Raw genomic sequence first — 23850 nt, forward strand, 5'->3', positions numbered from 1 at the left:
GGGTGAAAGTGTCTGACTCTTTGTGACCCCGTGGACTATACAGTACATGGAATTCTGTACAGGCCAGAATACTAGAGTGGGTAACCTCTCCCTTCTCCAGTGGATCTTCCCAACCTAGGAATCTAACCCGGGTCTCCTGCATTGCAGGCAGATTCTTTACCAGCTGGGCTAAAACCAGGTAGTTTAACAGAAACTTATTTCTCATGGTCCTGAAGGCTGGGGAGTCTAAAATCAAAGCAGCTACAGATTTGGTATCTGGTAAGAAGTCTGTTTGTAGATGGCACCTTCTTGCTGTGTCCTTACTAGATAGGGAAAAAATCCTGGCATCTTTTATACAAAGCTCTAACCCTACTCGTGAATGGAGCTTTCACAACCCAATCACCTCCAGGAGGCCCCACCTCCTAACACGATTCAGTTCAGTTCAGTTCAGTTCAGTCGCTCAGTCGTGTCCGACTCTTTGTGACCCCATGAATCGCAGCACACCAGGCCTCCCTGTCCATCACCAACTCCCGGAGTTTACCCAAACCCATGTCCATTGGGTCGGTGATGCCATCCAACCATCTCATCCTCTGTTGTCCCCTTCTCCTCCTGCCCTCAATCTTTCCCAGCATTAGGGTCTTTTCCAATGAGTCAACTCTTCGCATGAGGTGGCCAAAGTATTGAAGTTTCAGCTTCAACATCAGTCCTTCCAATGAACACCCAGGACTGATCTCCTTTAGGATGGACTGGTTGGATCTTCTTGCAGTCCAAGGGACTCTCAAGAGTCTTCTCCAACACCACAGTTCAAAAGCATCAATTCTTTGGCACTCAGCTTTCTTCACCGTCCAACTCTCACATCCATACATGACCACTGGAAAAACCATAACCTTGACTAGACGACCTTTGTTGGCAAAGTAATGTCTCTGCTTTTAAATATGCTATCTAGGTTGGTCATATCCTTCCTTCCGAGGAGTAAGCGTCTTTTAATTTCATGGCTGCAATCACCATCAGCAGTGATTTTGGAGCCCAAAAACATAAAGTCTGACACTGTTTCCACTGTTTCCCCATCTATTTCCCATGAAGTGATGGGACCAGATGCCATGATCTTAGTTTTCTGAATGTTGAGCTTTAAGCCAACTTTTTCACTCTCCTCTTTCACATTCATCAAGAGGCTCTTAACATGATTACCGGGGCAATTAGGATTCCAACATATGAGTTTTAGGGGGACCAAACCTTTCAATCTATAGCAGGATTATATCCAGTTCATCTTTGTGTCCCTTATATTAGCCAGCATAATACCTTGTCAGGTACTTCATATATGTTTGTCAAATGGTTTGAAAATTGATGTACCCATTCCTCTAAAGAAACCAAAATAATTGAATAAATGCAGTCCCTGAGGATACAGTGGTTAAGACTTTGCCTTTCAATGCAAGGGGTGCAGGTTCAATCCCTGGTCACAGAACTAAGATACCAAATATTTATGCAGCCCAAAAGCCAAAACCTAAAAAAGAGAAGCAATATTGTAACAAATTTAACAAAGACTTTAAAAAAATAATAAAATCAAAATTGAAATAAAGAATGCTTAAAATGCAAAGGAGAAATTTAGATCAGAGCAGATTTTCAGGTTCAATTATTCCATTAGAATTTGCTGAAAAGATTTTTTTTTTGACTGAATTATCTTTGCACTTCCACTGCAAATGTCCTGATATTTATGGTTCTGTGTCTGGACTCAGCCCCACTGATCTGTTTATTTGTCTCTATACCACTGTCTTGGTTAATCTAGCTTTATAAGAAGTCTTGAAATCATAGAATTTCAAACTTCTTTTTCACAATTGTTTTGATTATAGCAGAAGTCGTTTGCATTTTCATATGACTTTTAAAATTAGTTTGTCAGTCTCTACGAGATGAAAAAACCTGCTGGAGTTTTGACTGATATTGCATAGAAACTGTATTTGGAGCGGGCCGGGGGTGGGGGGGGTGGGGTGGTGGTGAATTGACATCTTTGATGCCTCAGACAGTAAAGAATCTGCCTACAATGCAGGAGACCTGGTTTGATACCTGGGTTGGGAAGATCCCCTGGAGAAGGAAATGGTTAGCCACTCCAGTGCTCTTGCCTGGAGAATTCCATGGACAGAGGAACCTGGCGGGCTATAGTCCATGAGGTCGCAAAGAGTCAGATAAGACTGAGTGACTAACACTTTCACTTTGACATCTTTATTGTGTTGAGTCTTCTGATCTCTGAATTTGGTATGTCTTTCTATATAAGACCTTTTAAAATTTCTCTCAGCATTGTTTTTATAAGTTTTCTTGTATAGATCTTTTACAACTCTTGTCAGGTTTATTCCTAAGAATATTATATTTTTGAATGCAATTGTAAGTAGTATTAATTTATAATTTGTTTTCTCTTGTTTGTTACTGGTATAAAGGAAGAAGATTGATTTTCTTTTTATATATACTGAACTTGTATCCTGGAACCTTGTTAGACTGACCTCTATATTCCAGTAGTTTTTTTTTTTCTAGTTTCTGTCAGATTTCTAGAAAGATATTTATTTATGTACCTCTAAATAAGGACAGTTTTACCTCTTTGTTTTCAATCAGGATGCCTTTTCTTTCTTTATCTTGCCTGATTCAGTGACTAGAACCTCTAGTAGAATTTCAAACCGAAGTTGTGAAAGTAGGTGTCTTTGTCTTGTTCTTGATCTTTGGGGGGAAAAAAATCAGCCTTTCACCATTAAGTATGATGTTAGCTGGAGGTTTTTCACTGATGCTCTTTATCAGCTTGAGAGAGTTCCCTCTGTTTCTACATTACTGAGACCTTTGATTCAGACTGGGTTTTAGATTCAAAGACTGTTTCTGTGCCTAAAAAGATAATCATATGGTTTTTAATTTTTATTGTATTAATATTATAAATTACGTTGATTGATTTTCAAATATTAAGCCAACTGTGTACACTCCCAAGATAAATCTCATAGTGCACACTATCCTTTGTCTATGTTATTGGATTTACTTTGCTAAAATTTTGTTTAGAAATATTTACATCTATGTACAAGAAGCAGATTAGTTCATAGTTTTCTCCTCATGTGATGTCTTTCCTGGTTTGGGTTTCATAGTAAGGTTGACCTTGAAGAATGAGTTGGGTAGCAATCCCTTTTCTCTGATAATTAAGATATTGAAATGAAGTGAAGTGAAAGTCACTCATCGCGTTCGACTCTTCACGACCCCATGGACTATACAATCCATAGAATTCTCTAGGCCAGAATACTGGAGTGGGTAGCCTTTCCCTTCTCTAGGGGATCTTCCCAACCCAGGGATTGAACCCAGGTCTCCAGCATTGCAGGTGGATTCTTTACCAGCTGAGCCACAAGGGAAGCCCAAGAATACTGGAGTGGGTAGCCTGTCCCTTCTCCAGCAGATCTTCCCAACCCAGGAATCGAACCAGGGTCTCCTGCATTGCAGGCGGATTCTTTACCAACTGAGCTATCAGGGAAGCCATTAAGGTATTATGATGTATTAATTCCTCCTTAAATGTTTGGTGGAATTCACCTGTGAAATAACTGGGCCTAGAATTTTCTTTGTGGCAAGGTTTTTAGTTACAAATCCAATCTCTTTAACCGATATAAGTTATTCAAGTTATTTCTTCTTGAGTAACCTTTAGTAGTTTGTGTCTTTCAAGACTTGTTTTTTTTAATTTATTTATTTTTAGTTGAAGGATAATTGTTTTAAGGAGTTGGTTTTATTTCACCTAATTTGTTGAATTCATTGGTGTAACATTGTTCATAATATTCTCTTATTATCCTTCTAATAACTGTAGAATCTGTAGTGATGCCACCATACTGATTACTGATTTTGGTTATTTATTTCTTCTCTCATTCCTGATCAATCTGGCTGGGGTTTTTATCAGTTTATTTATCTTCTCTCAAAACCAACTTTAATTTTATCGATCTTATTATTTTTATTTTTTGCCTTCTAAGCTGTTGATATTTGCTCTGATCTTTATTGTTTCCTTTCTTCTACTGCTTTAGGTTTAATTTGTTCTATTTTTTAGTTTAAGGTAGAAGCTTGGAAAATGTTCTGTGTGCACTTGCAAAGATATGTATTTTGCTGTTGTTGGGGAAAGTGTTCTAGAAATATCAGTTAGGTCAACTTGGTTTATACTGTTATTCAAATCTTCTTTATTCTTGCTGATGTTCTCTCTACTTTTTTAGTCAGTTGTTGAATGAGCAGTATCAAGATCTCTGATGGATTTGGAGCGTTTTCTATTCTTTTTATAGCTCTGTCAGTTTTTTAAACTTTTTATTTTATTTATAATTTTTTGTTTATTTATTTTTGCTGCACATGGGCTTTTTCCAGTTGCTGTGAGCAGCGGCTGCTCTTTTTTGTGGTGCACGGGCTTCTCATCGTGGTGGCTTCTCTTGTTGCAGAACAGGGGCTCTAAAGCACCGGCTCAGTAGAGCCTGCTCATGGGCTTAGTTACTCCATGGCATGTGGAATCTTCCTAGACCAGGGATCGAACCCATGTCCTTCATTGGCAGGCAGATTTTTATCCACTATACCACCAAGAAAGTCCTAACTTTTTATTTTATATTATACTGTGGTATAGCTGATTAGCAATGTTGTGATCATTTCAGGTAGACACAAAGGGACTCAGCCATACTATACATGTATCCATTTTCCACAAGCTCCCCTCACATCTTAATGTCTGAAGCAGCTGTTGGTAAGACCATGGACCACCTTGACACTGAAGGAATCTCTGTTAAGTATAGAGCACACATCGTTTAGCAACTCTGAAATTCCTAATTTAACATATGGGGTCACATCTGTTAAAGGATGATTACTCTAGAAGGGGAGGGATGTATAACTTATTAAAATAACCCTATGGGGAGACAACAGACTCTATTTAATAAGCTAGAATACTTTCTGGAGCCATTGACTGCTCCCAGCTGAATCCCACATTATTTCAATACAAGAGGCAGACTGAAAACAACTGCCCTTTATGTGTTTATGTGTTGTATTAGTGTCTGTCAGCTGAAAAACATTTATGTTAACTGTTTGGTTTGAGCTTTGAATATTGAACTCCTGCTGGCATGTAGTTGATATTTAATTCTTAGAAGAACAAAAGCCCATTATTTCTTAATCTTGGGCTTCCCTGGTGATTCAGACAGTAAAGAATCTGCCTGCAATCTGGGAGACCTGGGTTCAATCCCTGGGTTAGGAAGATCCTCTGGAGGAGGGCATGGCAACTCACTCCGGTATTCTTGCCTGGGAAATCCCGTGGATAGAGGAGCCTGGTGGGCTATAGTCCATGGAATAGCAAAGAGTTGGAACATGACTGAACGACTAAGCACAGCACATAGGAGGCAAAGGAATAGGGTCCACCTTCCTTCTAGGCGAGCGTAAGACCCTCTGCCCTGAGCTGCCAAGATTTAAATCTTTTCCCTGTGCTATGCACCTACACGGAGAAGGCAATGGCACCCCACTCCAGTACTCTTGCCTGGAAAATCCCATGAACAGAAGAGCCTGCTAGGCTGCAGTCCATGGCGTCGCTAAGAGTTGGACACGACTGAGCGACTTCACTTTCACTTTTCCCTTTCATGCACTGGAAAAGGAAATGGCAATCCACTCCAGTATTCTTGCCTGCAGAATCCCAGGGATGGCAGAGCCTGGTGGGCTGCCGTCTATGGGGTCGCACAGAGTCGGACACGACTGAAGCAACTTAGCAGCAGCAGTAGCAGCAGCATGCACCTACAAGGTAGATACAGCACATTAGAGGAAGTGTGCTCAGATGCGGCTCTTTTTGGATCAAACACAGTAATTTTCCTTTCCTTTTGTGATGATACAAAGACTCCCTTCAGAAACACTTCCACGGCTGTCTGCTGATTGAGTTTCTCAACAGCAAAATAACATGACCCCCTCTTGATATGAAAGCAGATTTATTTCAGACCCCATCGTGGAGCCTAGTAATAGAATACCTTGCACAATTCCCATTTTTAAGTGAAAGAGAAAAGATCTGAGGGTCCCACCTTCATCCCCTGCAGGTGTCTGGGAGGGGCACTAGTAGATATAGGTTTGCTTTCCCTGTACCCAGCAGGAGGAATTTCATCACAAACCCTAGTACTGGATTCTTGCAGTTGTGAATGCTTTGCTCTATTGTCTCCTTCTTTTGTGCCATATGCCTTAATTTATAGATTTCCTCACTGCCAGACAAATTTAAAGTAGAGGTTTCTCTTTTTACATGGAAATCCATCATTGATTTTTGAGAGAAAAGCAAAATTAACTCCCAATTATAACATAAGAAGATTAAAATGTGCTGTGGAGTCTGTCTTGGTTTAACTAATTAACATGAATAATACTGCAATAAAGCATTACATGATTATTTCAGCTTCGAGCTGCACCTCAGATAGAGAACACATTTTTCTTCAATGTCTTATTTTGGGTTTACTTCTCATTGCCTTAAATCATTTTGCATTTTAGATTATTTTTCATTCAATTCCACCTTTGGATACCTATATATTTTATGTAGTCCTACTTGAAAACACATAGTAGGCTTTAGGAAGCAAGGCAAGTATTTTGTTGTTGTTTAGTTGCTGAATCATGTCCAATTCTTTGTGGACTGTAGCCCGCCAGGCTCCTCTGTCCGTTGATTTTCCCAGGCAAGAAAACTGGAGTGGGTTGCCATTTCCTCCCCCAGGGAATCTTCGCGACTCAGGGGTTGAAGCCACATCTCCTGCATTGGCAGGTGGATTCTTTACCACAGGGCCGACTGGGAAGCCAAAAAAGTATAGTTGAGCTGTAATTACTTTGTCCTTTGTTGACCCAGGAAATACACACTGGATATTTTCAGGCAAAATTATTACTTGCCCAAAATCTCTGCCAGGGAAATGTTTGTAGAGCAAATTTTGTATCTTAAAAAAATTAATTCCTCAACCATTTTTCTAATAAGGTAGGTCCTTCAAATCTCCCATTTAATTAAAGAGCAGTATTTTAAAGGAAATGAAAAAAGGTATTGTAGATGGGCGCCATGAGGAACATTTATGATGTTTTATGTTCCTTTATGGTTGGTAGGTAGGGGAGTCAGACGTTATTCCCATTTCATGGAATTGAGACCAAGCAAGTTGTCTAAAAAAGGCAGAAATGAGGCTCACACACTGGCCTCCAGACTCCATTCCCTGTGACCTTCCTGCTTAGCCAGATGTTCTCTGAATAATGTGAACGTGCTCGGTCTTTGAGACACAAGATGAAGGAAAATCACTGTGATTATTTCACTGCCTTTATCCTCTGAGACAAATAGTACAAAATTCAGCTACTTCCTTACACAACATAATAACTTACACTAATACTTGATTCCACCCTGTCATCACTCTCCAAGCACGTTGAACACCCTGATTTCTTAACTTTGGGGTCAGATGCTAGGTTGACAACAAAAGAGTCAAAAGCATAGACAGTGGAGTCAAGACAACCCCAGACTCCAGTCTTGGCTCCTACTGTTGACAGTTTGTACAGCCTGGGTTAGTTGCCCGTGTCTAGCAGAGTAAGTGATCCATGAATGTCAACTACCATTATCAGCAAGTAATTTGACAAGGCATTAAGCAGTGACTCAGAACATAAAAGCAAGCTGCTTAGTGAAGTTTTTATGTTGTACTAAAATCAGCTGAACTTTGCAGGCCAAGAGCTTACTAGTTAGTTGTGCCCAGTATTCTGCCATTATGTTCTAAATTCTAAATATACAGAAAAACTAAAATAAAATAAATAAGTATGGGTATTCTCTATAATATCTGTAGTGGGGTTTGTCTTGCACATACGTTGTGTCTGTCTCATACCTTCCTTCTGCGTCCCCTCTTTAGTTGTTTTTTGACACTTTTTGAACTCTTTATAAAGCCAGGTACTTTTATTCTTAATTTATTCTCTATCTTATGTGTGCTAAGTTGCTTCAGTTGTGTCTGACTCTTTGTGACCCTATGGACTGGAGCCTGCCAGTCTCCTCTGTCCATGGGATTCTTCAGGACATCTTCCCGACCCAGCGATCGAACCTGCGTCTCCTGCAGCTCCTGCATTGCAGGCAGATTCTTTACCACTGAGCCACCAGGGAAGCCCATTCTCCCTCTTGGGTGCTTGGAATTTTCTGATTGGCTTTTAAATAGCCAACATGAGGCTTCCCCAAGTGGCTCAGTGGTAAAGAATCCACCTGCAATGCAGGAAATAGCGTATATGCCCAAGTTACAACTTGACATTATCCTATCCACTTCTGGAATATCTTTTTTTATTGAGCTATAATTAACATATAAATTACATTCAGGTGTGCACCATAGTGATTTGGTATTTTTTATACATGATGAAATGATCACCATAAGTCTAGTTACCACTGTCATCATACCAAGTTGTTATGATATTGTTGACTGTATTCCCTATGTGACATGCCATACCAAATTGTTATGATACTATTGATGGTATTCCCTATGTGACATGCCATCCCTGTTACTAATTTATTTCAGAGATGGAAGTTTGGCCTCTTACTCTTCTTTCCCCTTTTCACCAATCTTCCCAACCTTTGCCCCTCTGTCAACCACCAGTTTGTTCTCTGTATCTATGAGTCTGTTTCTGTCTTATTTCGTTTGTTTGTTTGTTTCATTTTTTTAGATTCCACTTATAAGTGAAACCATACAGTATTTTGTCCTTCTGTGTCTGACTTATTTCACTTAGTGTTATATCCTCTAGGTCCATCCATGTTATCACAAATGGCAAGATTTCATGGACTATCCTGATTTATTCATATGTGTGTGTATTTATTATATGTTCAGAAATGTTTGTTGAAGACTTTTTTGTGGGACTGGCCATGTGCTGTGCTGGAAATAAATTATGAGGAAGACACAGTTCTTTCCTCACAAAAATAAAACAATCCAGCAGGATGGGGGTGGTGTGGGGAAGTGAGTGTACATTATACATAACCACATGGCCAACTTAAGTGCAGCCTGAAACTTTACTATTTACAGAAACAAAGTGTTATATGAGCGCAGAAGAGAAAGAGTGTGTGTATGTGTGTGTGTGTGTTTATGAAGATATTTTTAGATGACTTGATAGAGGAAATAGCATTTAAACTGGGCCCCCAAAGTTGAAGCAGAGTATTCTTTGGGAGTAGAGGGAAGGGTTTTCCAGCTCAAACCATCAAAAAACCATGAGAAAAATATTGGAAGTGTCAAAAGTTTATGTGAAATTTGATAGTCTGTGTTAAAGGAATATAAACTGCTTTACAGGTAGAGTAAGAGGAGGTGAAAACAGAGTAACTAGGAGTCAATATGTCGCTTCCCTGCTGGCTCAGTGGTAAAGAATCTGCCTGCCAATGCAGGAGCCTCAAGTTTGATCCCTGGGTCGGGAAGATCCCCTGGAGAAGGGAATGGCAACTCACTCCAGTATTCTTGCCTGGAGAATCCCATGGACAGAGGAGCCTTGAAGGCTACAGTCCATGGAGTTGGACGAGACTTAGCAAATAAACTACCACTAGGAGTCAATTTGTGAAAGGCAGTAAAGGTTCTAGGAAACAACAATTATAGAGTTATTTCAGGATGGATGTATTTTTCTTGACCAAATGCAGCATTTCAGATGGGTCTTTAATTGAAGGGAGAAGCTCTTACCCTCTCTCTTTTTCAGAGTGACATTAAATCAAGGGCCTTAGTCAGCAGTACAATACTGTATCAAAAGCAGTTGGCAGCTCCTGGCCAAGCAGACACTTTGGCCATCAGTGTGGGAACCAACCTCACATCCCCCATCTGGGTGGAGTGGGGCTACAGCTGTCTGCATTTTGTCTCACATGGTTTCCAAAGGCCCATTCTAGCTGTGCACCTCTTAGAGTCGGGGTGGAATTTTCTCTCTACAAAACTGAAACACCCCAAACATGCATTTCAGGGCTCTTCTTGCTCTGAAAGCAGACTCTGTGTCACTAAGGCTACATTTCTGGATTTGGGCAGAAGGCAAGTCCATGTCTGGGGTCCCTGAGGATGATCTCTACTGTCAGGGAATTCTGGAAAAGCCCACATTCCCATTATAAGAACATTCATGTATATTGCTATTTCTCCACTCTACCCCAGTAGAATATTGGGCACCTACTGATCCAGGGGTTCATCTTTCAGTGTCATATCTTTTTGCCTTTTTATACTGTTCATGGGATTCTCAAGGCAAGAAATACTGAAGTGGTTTGCCATTCCCTTCTCCAGTGGACCACGTTTTGTTCAAAGAGTCAGACATAACTTAGCGACTGAACAACAACATGGATATTGCACCAAACCCTAGCATGCAAGGAGGAGATTTTTAGCCTTTGACTTAAAGAAAAATAACTAATGGTGAAAATACAACTTCCCAAACTTGTATTGGTTTACAAAATAAATACTCTTTCCTCTGCCCAGAATGCTGCATCTACCTGCGTATGTACTTTAATTCTCCATTTCCCCAGGAAGCTTTCTCTGCTGGCTCACAAAAAGCTTAGCACCACTCCTAGTTCACCCTTATAAATATCCTCATTCCTCTAAAGGTTCATTATCTGTTTACAGCTTTCTCCCCATTAAGACTGTGGTCTCCTCACATACCATAGTAGGAAAACACCTTCTTCCATAGACCCAAGTGGAGCGGAAAGGGAATCAGCATTTAATTTTAATATAATCTACATGTGTACTGTTAGTCTTTTCTCATGCCTTTAATTATATTTTTAATGTTTCTTCTTTTTCATTTCATTTGCTCTTAATGTTTCAGCCACAGTAAGGAAAGTCAGGATTTGAAATGCAGCTGGTCGTTTTTGTTTTTTTTTTTTCCCCTTCTTTATAGTTTTAGAAAAGGATAAAAGACTTGTAATGGCAGTGACCTCCCTCCCCTGCCCCTCACCCCACGAAAAAGTACAAAGTTTAATAAAACTTTATAGACAGCTGCTTCCTAAACCATTTTGTGCTGTTCTTAGTCGCTCAGTCATGTCCAACTCTTTGCGACCCCGTGGACTGTAGCCCGCCGGGTTCCTCTATCTATGAGATTCTCCAGGCAAGAATACTGGAGTGGATTGCTGTTGCCTCCTCCAGGGAATCTTCCCAACCCAGGGATTAAACCCAGGTGTCCTGCATTGCAGAAAGACTCTTTACCATCTGAGCTACCAGGGAAGTCACAAACCATTTAAAAGTCCAAATTTAGCAAAATGAACAACCTGGCTCAATACTTCTAGGTCTGCTTTGAAAGATAATTGACATGGTTGAAATTAATGGAAAGTCAAATTTGGAAAACAAATTCCAAACGTGGAAATTAGAAGTGCAAGAATTGTTCAAAGAGACCTTAAGAGACCCATCTCAAGTCATTTATTTGTCAACGAGAACACCAAGACCCAAAAAGCCTGGGAGAATCTGCCCTGTCCTGTCACAAACGCTGAGAATCCACGCTGTTTCTGTAGTGAGACCACGTGCTTCCCAGAACAAGAAGAAACAGATCTGTCTGTGGTTGTTTTGTTTTGTTTTACAATTGGGAAGATTGCCTTAGGTTTTTTATACGCTTAAACATATTCATGATAGAAATAAACTTGAATTTAAGAGGGAGGAGCAATATTAGCAGCTACTCAAGAGGAAGATATAGGAAAAAATGGGTCAAAGTGATTTCTCTTGGTAACAGGTGCTTTGAGATTTTTAACATTCTAATTTTTTTTGTGATATATTGAAATATTTTGACACTGAGTATAGTATGGCTATTTAACAAATATATTTTTAACTAATTTTTTAATTAATTTATTTTTAATTGAAGGATAATTGCTTTACAATATTGGTTTGACTTCTGACATACATCAACATGAATTAGACATAGGTGTACATATGTCCCCTTCCTCTTGAACCTCCCTCCCACATCCCACCCTTTTCCACCCCTTTAGGTTTTTGCAAAGCCCCAGTTTGAGTTCCCTGAGTCACACAGCAAATTTCCATTGGCTATCTATTTTATATATGGTAGCATGTATGCATATTTTACTGTTAACTCTTTTGGCTGTCCTAAGCTGCCAATAGTTCTTTTCCCCCCATAATGAGTAAGCTTCGTGTTAACTTTAACTGTACAACATGGGCGACGTACTTGGAAAAAGTGCGGATGCCTGCAGTTAAACCCTCTGCACACCAGGCATTCCTGGTCCTGCTGTCATTCTGCTGACCAACACTTCTACAAAACCAAAGTGAGCAATTGAGAGACATAGATCACTGGTGGGTGATACGACAGTAGCTCCCACCACTAATAAATCCCCATCTCAGTCAAGTGTCAACTCATTTCCCAGGTCCTCGACATGAATGCTGACATAATATCATATGCCATTGAAAGTTCCCACTGGCCACTATTTTACAGTCTCTGCCTTAGACATATTTTTCAACAATAGGGAACCTCGGGGTTTGAGGAGAGGAGAAGAGAAAGGTGGAATAAACAAATTAAAAAGGATAGCAACTTTAAAAAATATAGAAGGAATGATACATGTACCAAATCTTCTTTATCCATTCCTCTGTTGATAGACATTAGGGCTGCTTCCATATTTTGGCTGTTGTAAACTGTGCTGCATTGAACATCAGGGTGCATGTAACTTTTTGAACTGTGGTTTTATTTGGGTATATGCCTAGGAGTTATATATAATGAAATATTACAGTCATGAAAAAGAACAAAATAACGCCATTTGAAACAACATAGATAGACCTAGGGATTGTAATACTAAGTGAAGCAAGTCAGACAGACACCGAAAGACAAATATCTGCTATTGCTTATATGTGGAATCTAAAAAAAAGGTACAAGTGAACTTATTTACAAAATAGAAGAGTCACAGATGTAGAAAACAGACTTATGGTTACCAAGAGGAAAAAGAGGAGGGATAAACTGGGATATTGGGATTGACATGTGCACACTATGTCTATTATTTCTTATTGGTTATTTATAGATAAAATAAATAACTAATGAGAGCCTACTGTGTAGCACAGGGAACTCTACTCAGTACTCTGCAGTGGCTTGTATGGAAAAAGCATCTTAAAAATAGTGGATATATGTATACGTATAACTGATTCACTTTGCGGTACACCTGAAACTCATACAACATTGTAAATCAACTATACTCCAATAGAAATTTAAAATATATATTACAAGAAAGGAAAGGAATAAGTGATCAAAGTGTCAGCCTTATTACTGATGAAAGCCAAATTGAAGAATGGACTAAAATGAGCAGGAATAACAGGTGTCATAATCTTGAACCCCAGAACTGGATATATCCACTCACTCCAGGCATCACGGAACAGCCCTAGTTCTACCATGTGTCCCCTCCCTGGAGCACGTGCTACCAGCCCAGCACAATAGAGGTAGTACCTGTGCTAGAGGAAGGGAAGGGGTGGGGCTGAGCTACACAAGCTTGTCACTTCCCCCAAGCTCAGTAATCAGGTAAGTCACACCACTTTCCCTGTGGGAAGAGGCAGGACGCTAAGATTTTTAGGAAACTTCCCTCCTTTTGGAAACCATTCGACTGGGACACATAGATGAGAGAGGGGAGATGTTGGAGGACAGATGGAACAAAAAGTGCCCACTGAACTGAGAAGCCATTTCGAGACCAAAAAATGATGCAGGAGGCTCCATGTAATCAATAGATCAATTTATTACAGGGTAACTTACTCACAGGGTGGGACTGGGCAGAAAATGATCTGGAAGCATGCGCAGTGGCTATGGCCACTGGGACAATTTGATGGTTTACCTGGAGTGTGGGATGCTTGGAAATATGGCCAGTATTCCTAAGTCAAGATTTATGAGTGATTAATAGCTTCCCAGGTGGCGCAGTGATAAAGAATCCACCTGCCAATGCGAGAGATGTGGGTTTGATCCCTGGGTCGGGAAGATCCCCTAGAGGAGGAAATAGCAGCCCACTCCAGTATTCTTGCCTGGAAAATCCCCTGGACAGAGCAACCTGGCAAGCTACAGTTTTATAGTTTGGAAAGAGACCAAGATAAGTACACACGTTATTATAATAAAAGTCGCATATAATATGGGGAAGAACCACAAAAAAAGATGGATGCATGGTGCTGAGGACTTCAGTCGTGTAATAGAAAGAGAGAGATAAAGAAGAACAGAGTGCTTGCATGGGTGATATGTGGAATGAATGTGGTTTTGAGCTGATTATTAAAGGAGGGGTATATTTTTCTTTTTCTTTTTTTTTTAAAAAATTTATTATTGGCATATAATTGCTTTACAATGTTATGTTCGTTTCTACTGTACAGCAAAGTGAATCAGCTATATATGTATACGTATATCCTGTCCCTGTAGAACCTCCCTCCCTCACCCCATCCCACCCCTCTAGGTCATCACAGAGCACCAAGCTAAGCTCCCTGAACTTTATAGCAGCTTCCCACTAGCTGTCTATTTTACATGTAGTGTATATATGTCAATGCTATTCTCCCAATTCGTCCCACCCTCCCCTTCCTTTTCGAATGAAAAAGAGTAAGTCATTTTACTTGGAGAAATTAGCCTCAGAAATGACACAAAGCTTATTCGTGGAGTGGTCCCTTCTGGCTCATGTATGGAATATGCTGGAATTTAGGTCCTGGATGCAACAGAAGGGTCTTGAATCCTCAACTAAGAAATCCTGCTCACTTGAGTCCTTTTGAGAGTAGTTTCCTACTTTTACCTGATCGGAAACACTATAGGTGTTCAAAGATGATTATAAGTGGTCTTTGGGACTTAACCAAGGAGTTGATTTAAGAGTTTAGAAATCATACCTACCATTTCATTCCAGAAATTAGGTCACTCTCCTGAAAGTTTCAGTATATCAGTATTTACCCAGAATCCCAAGAACACCTTGGAACACATGGGTTAAAGGGCCCAGGCAGTGTCCCTGTGTTTGGCATTTACTGGCTGAGTCAACCCGGGGGTGGGGCGAGCTTTGTAGGAAACTGAATCAGGAACCGCTCCTCCAGTTCCAACTGGCTTGTGACCAGTGCTGGATTTCTTACTACTTTTATAAATCACTATTCGCTGTAACTATTTCTAAACAAAAAATAAAATAAAAATTATAAACCTCTTTTTTCTTGCAGTGAAGAAAAAGAAGCCTAAACTATTAAATAAATTTGATAAGACTATTAAAGCTGAGCTCGATGCTGCAGAAAAACTCCGTAAAAGGGTAGGTCGATGGTCTATTTTTCATAGAAACGTGCGATGGTTTCGTTGTTAAATAAACTCAGGCATTACCTTTTGTTTGTTTTTGAAAAACACTGTAAGAGAAACGACGTTTGAATAGAGTGGATTTTTCCCCAGGCACATCAGTGTTCCACGTGGAGTGAATCAAATGAAAAGAAACTCTGCAGCTGTAATGGCCAGAGAGAAATACAACTTCACCTTCAGGCCAGCCAGTTGGGGAGTCAGCCCCTTCCATCACTATCTAGTTGTGTGGCTTTGGGGAAATCACTTGGTCATTCTGAGTCTCCATTTCCTTGTGCTAAAAAATGAGAATAATATGTCCTTCCTTCTTCCTTGATTTTTTATAATGATCCAATGAGATAAGCAAATAGATGAGGAAAAAGTGGAAGCAGTGACAGATTTTATTTTCTTGGCATCCAAAATCACTGTGGATGGTGACTGTAGCCACAAAACTAAAAGACACTTGCTCCTTGGAAGAAAAACTATGGCAAATCTAGACAGCATATTACAATGCAGAGACATCACTTTGCTGATGATGGTCCCTCTAGTCAAACCTATGGTTTTTCCAGTAGTCATGTACACATGTGGAAGTTGGACCATAAACAAGGCTGAGGGCCAAAGAATTGATGCTTTTGAATTGTGGTGCTGGAGAAGACTCTTGAGAGTCCCTTGGACTGCACGGAGATCAAACCAGTCAATCCTAGAGGAAATTAACCATGACTATTCATTGGAAGGACTGATGCTTTAGTCCTTCCAATACCTTGGCCACCTGATGGGAAGAACCAACTCACTGGGAAAGATCCCAATGCTGAGAAAGACTGAGGGCAGGAGGAGAAGAGGGTGACAGTGGGTGAGATGGTTGGGTGGCATCACAGACTCAATGGATATGAGACTGAGCAAACTCCGGGAGGTGGTGATGGACAGGGAAGCCTGGTGTGCTGCAGTCCATGGGGGTCACAAAAAATTGGACACAGCTTAGTGACTATACAATGAACAATGAGATAAGAGATTTTTTAAAAAAGCATCGATACTGCCAAGCAGCATACAAGTAAGTGTTTTCATTTTAAAGCACCTTGATGCAAAAAGAAAAAATTAGTTAGTCTAATACTTAGGATAGTTACTGTTAGGTGAAATGATTTTAGATTTAAGATTCTTCTCACTTTGGGTTAAACTCACATAGCTCTAATTCCCAGGGTGACTGTTTTCTGTTTTGCTTTGTCATCAGTTAATTCAAAACCTTATTTGCATTTGTTCCTGGATATTACATTTTTTGAAAACTGGGAATTAACACAAGATTGAGGTTATCTGTTCTTCCAACTCAGTCATATTCATCTAATTACCATGCCCAATATTTATTACAATGTATTTAATGACATCTTCACTTAATCATCTATAGGGATACCTCATTTTGTTGTGCTTCACTTTATTATTCTTCATGGATATTACATTGTTTTTATAAATTAAAGATTTTTGGCAGCTCTGTGTCAAACAGACCTATCAGGTCCATTTTTCCAACCTCATTTGCTCACTTCATGTCTCTCTGTCACATTTTGTTAATTCTCAAAATAATTTTAAACTCTCCACCAGCCAAAAGATTATGACTTGCTGAAAGCTCAGATGATGATCAACATTTTTTAGCAATAAAGTATTTTTAATTAAGATATGTGCATTGTTTTTTAGACATTAATCCTCTTGCATACTTAATAGACCATGGTGTGATGTAAAGTGCAAGTCACTCAGTCGTGTCTAGCTCTTTGTGACTCCATGGACTATATAGCCTGCCAGGCTCCTCTGTCCATGGAATTCTCCAGGCCAGAATACTGAAGTGGGTAGCCATTCCCTTCTCCAAGGGATCTTCCCAACCCAGGGATTGAACCCAGGTCTCCCATATTGCAGGCAGATTCTCTACTGTCTGAGTCACTAGGGAAGACCGGTGTGATATAAACATAGCCTTTAAATGTAGCAGAAAGCAAGATATTCATGGGGACTTGCTTTATTGCAGTATTTGCTTTATTATGGTGATCTGGAACCAAACCCACAAGATCTCCGAGGTTTGCCTCTACTTGTCTCTTGTGAAAATTTCTGACTTGCCTCTGTACTTGAATTTATACCTGGTGTAATATCATTGGTTTTCCTGTAATGTGGTTTTTAATCAGTAGACATTGACTGCAAAAAAAAGAAAAAAGTAATAGGGGATTGTCATAGTTGAAAAACAACAATAATAAAAACATCCAAGTTAGGCACTGAAGTGGGACAAAAATGTGCTTCCCACACGTCTTTTGGAAAAGTCCCAAACAAGCATGAAGATGTCTGTAACTAGCTAGGCAAGATTCCCAAACCGAAGCCTGGCTCACCCTCATCAGCAGCTGATACGAATGTAGTAATTCCAGAGAATATTACAGCCCAAGTCTTTGTTCACTAAATTAATATTGGATTTCTGTGTCTATCTCATTTAACTTTGTAAAATGAGGCCATCTATTCTTTGTTGAAATTTTGCATTTCTTACTAGGAATGAGGCAGGAATCTTCTTTTCCTATCACCCTGTTTGGCATTCTCCACTTTCTCTACGCTGTGTGTCCTTGGTGAAAAATTAGGGGTACCTATTTCACAGCTGATTTTAGGGATAAAGAATAAATGAACAGCTTTAGAGAAGGATTTTTATGTAACGATAATGAATGGTAGAGAAGGGCTCAGTTATCAAGGGGCAGGTAAGTCAGTGAAACATAAAAGGGCTGGAACAATTCAAGGGGTGCTCTCTGGTCCTTGCTTATTTGCAGAAATTATGATGCTGTCCTCAAGGAGCACTGTGGATCTGCAACGGTAAATAAAAGAAGTGGCTACAGAGGCAATTCTTGCTTCTGAAACAACAGGGAGCCGTGTTATAGACTGAATCATCGGTGGAATTAAGTTTTTTAGGGTTGTTTTTATAGCTGGTATTTTCAAATAATGCAATGGACTCCCCTGGGATCACAGTGGTCCTGAGGCATACTCTGGTCAGAGGAGGCCCAGTCAAAGGTCACACCCCTGTTTCAGATACTATTGTGACATGAACGTGTGAGGTCACTTTTCTTTGTCCTCCAAAAATGCACAAATCATATTTCAATCGCTGATTTTTATTTTTTTTTATTTTTAAAAATAACATGTATTGTTTAAAACTCCTCCTTATGCCCCAGAAAAAGGATTGGAAATGATAGACTGAAATATTCATTCATTTGTTGGAATCATAAAAATGGAAAGAAGGGAAAGCTTAATAAAGCCAAAAGTTCAACACGTGAAAAGTTCACACTGCAGGCTCTAAACGGGGCTTGGAATGATGTCAACTGTGGGCTGAGTAAGGCAGGGGCGTGGATCACACCGTCAGATGAATAGTGGTCCTCAGAAGAGCTGCTGTGTGTCAAGACCAGAGAGAATGTCCTGCCGTAGATCTGCAGCAAGGACCCAGTGATGGATGGCTCGGCCTCCTCCCTAACATTGCACCCACTGATGCTTTTTGGATTTTTAATTTATTTATTTTGATTGAAGTACAGTTGATTTGCGATATTGTTTTGGTTTTGTGTATATAGCAAAGTGTTTGAGTTAAGCATATGTGCTCAGTCATGTCCCACTCTCTGCGACCCCTTGGACTGCAGCACACAGGCTCCTCTGTCCATGGGATTCTCCAGACAAGAAGATGGGAGTGGATTGCCATTTCCTCCTCCAGGGGATCCTCCCAACCATGGTATCAAATCCATGTCTCCTGCACCTCCTGCATTGGCAGGTGTATTCTTTACCACTGTGCCATTTGGGAAGCCCGTTTCAGTTGTAAATACTGACTTACCTATTTTTCTCAGATTCTTTTTCCCTTATAAGTTATTGCAGAATACTGAGCCTAGTTCCCTGTGCTGTACAGTAGGGCCTCCTCAACTCTTTTCTTTTAGAAGAAGGCAGTGAGTCAATGGAGAAGTAATTAATAGAAATAGAGAATCTCAATGAATCCACCCCAGGGATGCATTCTAAACTTAATGAATAGAATTTAGGGAGAAAAAGAATTTTTATATATCTTCAATGTTTATCTTCCAAAATATTTATTAATTACAAAACAAAAACTTGTAAATCTATAGTACACCCATGGATTCTAAGTGACCTCTATGGGCTGTGTCTAATGTCCTTCAGGGCAGCCCACTGGCCTTGTCCCAAAACAGAGGCTGGGGGTGGGGTGATAGGGGCAAGTACATGTCTCTCCAGTGAACTGTGTTGGTCCTAGGATCAAATATAAGCTGTGTTGAATAACGGGTGATTTTTAGGCAAGTCTTCATGAGCGTTCTGTCTTGTAATTAAGTTTATTAAGAATTGTGTAATGGTGCCAGGAGCTTTATTCTCCAGTAAGAACCTGGGGAAGGGAAATTTTTTTCAGTCTAACAGCAAATGCATTTAGTTTGCCCAACAGCTGAGGGGAGGGCACGGCTGACAGTCCCTTAGGAAGGGCATGGAACATCTGTGTGAAGGGATCCACAGAGGCCTAGAGCAGAGCCAGTGTGTTCCATTATTTATATAACCTTGATGGCCAACTAAGGGAGTGTTAGCTGGAAAAATACTTTAGCAGATTTGTTATGAATATTGTTAATCCTATGCTTTAAATCTGGAGATGGTGCATTTAGCATGATTTTCACAAAAATAGCTCCCAAATTTGCAATTTAAATTGTGTAGGGCATGTGATAGGCTGAAAATTGTCGTCCCCCACCCCAGCCCAAAGATATCTCTTGAACCTATAAATGTTACTGTGTTTGGAGAAAGGGTCTTTGCAGATAGGATTAAAGGGCCTAAGACAGGGGATTATCCTGGGTTATCTAGCTGGACCCTAGATTCACTCCCATGTTTCCATATAAGAGAGAGGCAGAGGGAAACCTGATATAGACAGAACAGAAGGCACACAGAGAGAACGCAAAGTGGAGATGGGAGTGGTGTGTCCACCAGTGAAGAAATGCTGTCCCTGGTGGTCCAGTGACTAAAGACTCCACACTTCCAATGCAGGGGGCCCGAGTTCAATCCCAGGTCAGTCCCACATGCCGCAACTAAAAATCCCACATGCCACAATGAAGATCAAAGAAACCACATGCTGCAACTAAGACCCCGCACAGCTAAATAGATAAATATATATTTCAAAAGAAAAGAAATGCTGTCAGCAGGCAGGAACAGATTCTCCCCTACAGCCTCTGGATGAAGAATGGCCCTGCCCACATCTGGATTCCAGTCTATTCGCCAGATGGTGAAAGAATGAATTTCTATTGTTTTAAGCCACCGAGTTTGTGGCCATTTGTTACAGTGGCCACAGAAAACTCATACAAGGTAGTTAGAAGAAAGTTACTCAGAAAAAGATATTTATTTTGAATTATTTATCCCTTAAAATCATTCATGGAAGAAATAAAGTTGTGGTTTTAGAAGTTGTTATCCAAAACACACAGAGCATTCTTAAAATTCAATGATAAAAAATAAACAACATGATTTTTAAAACGGGCCAATGACGTTCGAAGACAATTTACCCAAGAAGATATTCAGATGGCAGATGAGTGTATGAAAAGATGCTTCACCTCATATGTTATGGAATGCAATCTAAAACAAGATGATACTACTACTACACCTTTAGAAAGGCCACTATCACTGGATCACTAACAACATCACGTACTGATGACCATGTGGAGCCCTGGAAACCCTCATTCATTGCTGGTGGGAATGTGAAATAGTACAGCCACCTCGAAAGACAGTTTGATGGTTTCATACAAAACTAAGCATACTGTTGGCATACAATCTAGAAATCTTGTTCCTTGGTATTTATGCAAAGGAGCTGAAAATTTGTGTTTTTCCTAAAAACCTGCACGTTGATGTTTATAGCAACTTTCAATAATTGCCAAAACTTGAAAGCAAACAAGATGTCCTTCGGTAAGTGATCAGATAGATAACTGTGATACATCTAGACAATGAAATCTGATTCAGCACTAAAAAGAAATATCTATCAAGCCATGGAAAGATAATTGTTGTTGTTGTTCAGTTGCTCAGTTGGGTCCAACTCTTTGTGACCCCATGGACTGCAGCACGCCAGGCCTCGCTTTCTATCACCATCTCCCAGAGCTTTCTCAAACTCATGTCCATTGAGTCAGTGACGCCATCCAACCACTTCGTCCTCTGTCGTCCCCTTCTCCTGCCTTCAATCTTTCCCAGCACCAGGGTCTTTTCCAATGAGTCAGTTCTTCACATCAGGGGGCCACAGTATTGGAGCTTCAGCTTCGGCATCAGTCCTTCCAATGAATATTCAGGACTGATTTCCTTTAGGATGGACTGATTTGATCTCCTTGAAAAGATAGGGATGAAAAGATAAGGAGGAAGCTTAAATGCATATTCCTAAGTGAAAGAAGCTAACCTGAATAGACTACATACTATTTGATTCAAACTATATGACTTTCTGAAAATGCAAAACTGTGGAGACAGTAAGAATGTTGGCTACCTGTCATTATACATTTGTCCAAACCTGTAGAATGTACAACACCAAAAGTGAACTCAAATGTAAATTATGGATTTTGGGTGATTTTCATGTGTCATTGAAGGCTCATCAATCACAACAAATGTCCCACTGTGCTGACTCAGGATGTGGATTATGGGGGAGTCAGGGCATGAGTAGGGGTAGGGAGTACATGGGAGATCTCTATACTTTCCTCTCAATCTTGCTGAAAACCTAAAACTGTTCTAAAAAATAAAGTCTTTAGAAAAGTCAATATTGTGAGAGGCATGGCATATTTTAAATAGCCATACAATTATTTCTGACAGTTAACTTAGAGAATAAGTTACTGGCTTGATTTATCTCAGGCTTCAAATCCTTATTCTCTTTGCATTAACCTGTCCATCAGGTAAGAGACTTACCTGGGACACACTTTATTCTCCCATCCTGGCTCTCATATCCTCCCCATACCACAATAGTAGTAGTAATAATAGCTAACAAATTTTCAATAGTTTCCATGGTCTCTGCAGCAGCTCTAAGCACTTTATGGATGTTGTCAGATTTGACCTTCACAGCAACCCCCAAGGTAGTCAAGTTCTCTTATTGTTCCCATTTCACAGATGAGGTGTATTAAGGCAAAGTCATATGTAATTTGCTGGAAGTCCCATGTCTCCTAAGTGGTGGAGCCCAGATTCTAGCTAGACCTTCAGCATCATTGATGGGCATGTGACAGGAAATGAAAAAAAAACCTCCTTCTTCCATGATTTTAAGGGACTTTAATATAGATGTTGCCTGGTTCTATTCAGCCAAGTCATTGAGAACTAGGTGTCAGTAACAGTCTAGTAGGTCTAGTAGTACTATATGTTTGCTGAGCCCAACCACATTTATGGGGTGAACCTTGTTGTTATGAAAACTCACTCAGTGAAGGTAATGACATACAAAGCACAGTGAGCTCACATTTATACAAGGAAAGAATGGATTTATGGATAGATGGCCTGAAGGGTCTGGTAAAGTTCAACTCAGAAACTCGTCTCTATCTCATGGTTCCAACATCCCGATGTGCTCCCTTCCAGTAGAACATCAGGAGACGTCTGTTTCTCGCTGTGGATGGACTGAGGTGGGAGGGGGGGACTCCTCCTCCCCATGCTGAGACCCTCGGCAAGCTTACCTGTTGCACATCCTCTGTGTCTGTTTGCACAGTGGTGGTCAGAGACCTATCACGGGTGCTCCAACTGGCTTCTTAAGGACCCACGTGGGCTTTGGGAGGGGTCACATGACCTGGAGACAGTGAGGCACTTACAGCACCAGCTGAGCCTAGTCAGCCCTGATGCTCGGTGGGTGACTGTTTCTGAGGCCAGGTGGCCCTCTCATCTCATATGCTTATTCCCCACCGAGACTGCCCTTCTCATTGCAGACATTCTAACTGCCAGGAATATTCCTTCCCCAGCTTAAGTCCTAAATATCTTTTAAAGATTGCATGTAGGAACTATACATGCAGAGAAAAAATGCCATTTCTGTAACAAAGACTCATAGTACATCATTAGTCAGATATCTGCCTTTTAAAAAATAAAGTCTATTTATGTTCATTTTTAGTTTTATGTTTTTCCATCATGCAGTTAATTATTTAAGCTCTTAAGACAGAAGATTGTTAACTATAAACTCAGAAGGGAGTCTGGAAAATTTTAACAAAATTTACTTGGTGAATATTAAATAACTATATTATGCATATGAATTTATTCTATGTATGTAATTGCCTCTTCCTAACAGGGAAAAATTGAGGAAGCAGTGAATGCATTTGAAGAACTGGTTCGCAAGTACCCTCAGAGTCCAGGAGCTCGGTATGGGAAAGCACAGGTATGCTGAAGCCCTGATACTTAGGACACTGTTTTGATGTCCTTATGTTCTGTATCATTGGATTTTTGTCCACCTGGTATTTGCATTTGGGGCTTCCTTGATGACTCAGTGGTAAAGACTCTGCCTACTAATGCAGGAGACACAGGTTCCATCCCTGGGTCAGGAAGATCCCCTGGAGAAGGAAGTGGCACCTACTCTAGTATTCTTGCCTGGAGAGCTCAGTGGACAGAGGAGTCTGGCAGGCTACAGTCCATGGGGCTGCAAAGAGTCAGACACAACTGAACGACTAACACTATACTATTTGCATTTTATTTTCCCTTCTGACTTGTATACAGAATCAGCTTCTCATGCATATGCATACATTCAAGCAAGAAATATTGTTTTAAATAAGGCAA

The 23850-nt window shown here is 40.3% G+C and overlaps 1 protein-coding gene across 20 annotated transcripts in view; it reads left to right on the top strand.

The window, feature by feature from the left end:
* Positions 1-23850, top strand: part of ASPH (aspartate beta-hydroxylase) — a 191357-nt gene that overhangs the window by 115458 nt on the left and 52049 nt on the right. For all 20 annotated transcript variants that reach the window (XM_081501116.1, XM_081501117.1, XM_081501119.1 and 17 more), the window contains 2 exons: positions 15030-15115; positions 23369-23455. In XM_081501116.1, the coding sequence (XP_081357242.1) occupies positions 15030-15115; positions 23369-23455 (173 nt within the window). The remainder of the gene's footprint in view (positions 1-15029; positions 15116-23368; positions 23456-23850) is intronic.

This window comes from Giraffa tippelskirchi, chromosome 6 (assembly GCF_054371585.1).
Source record: "Giraffa tippelskirchi isolate mGirTip1 chromosome 6, T2T-mGirTip1v1.2.pri, whole genome shotgun sequence".
Lineage (NCBI taxonomy): Eukaryota > Metazoa > Chordata > Mammalia > Artiodactyla > Giraffidae > Giraffa > Giraffa tippelskirchi.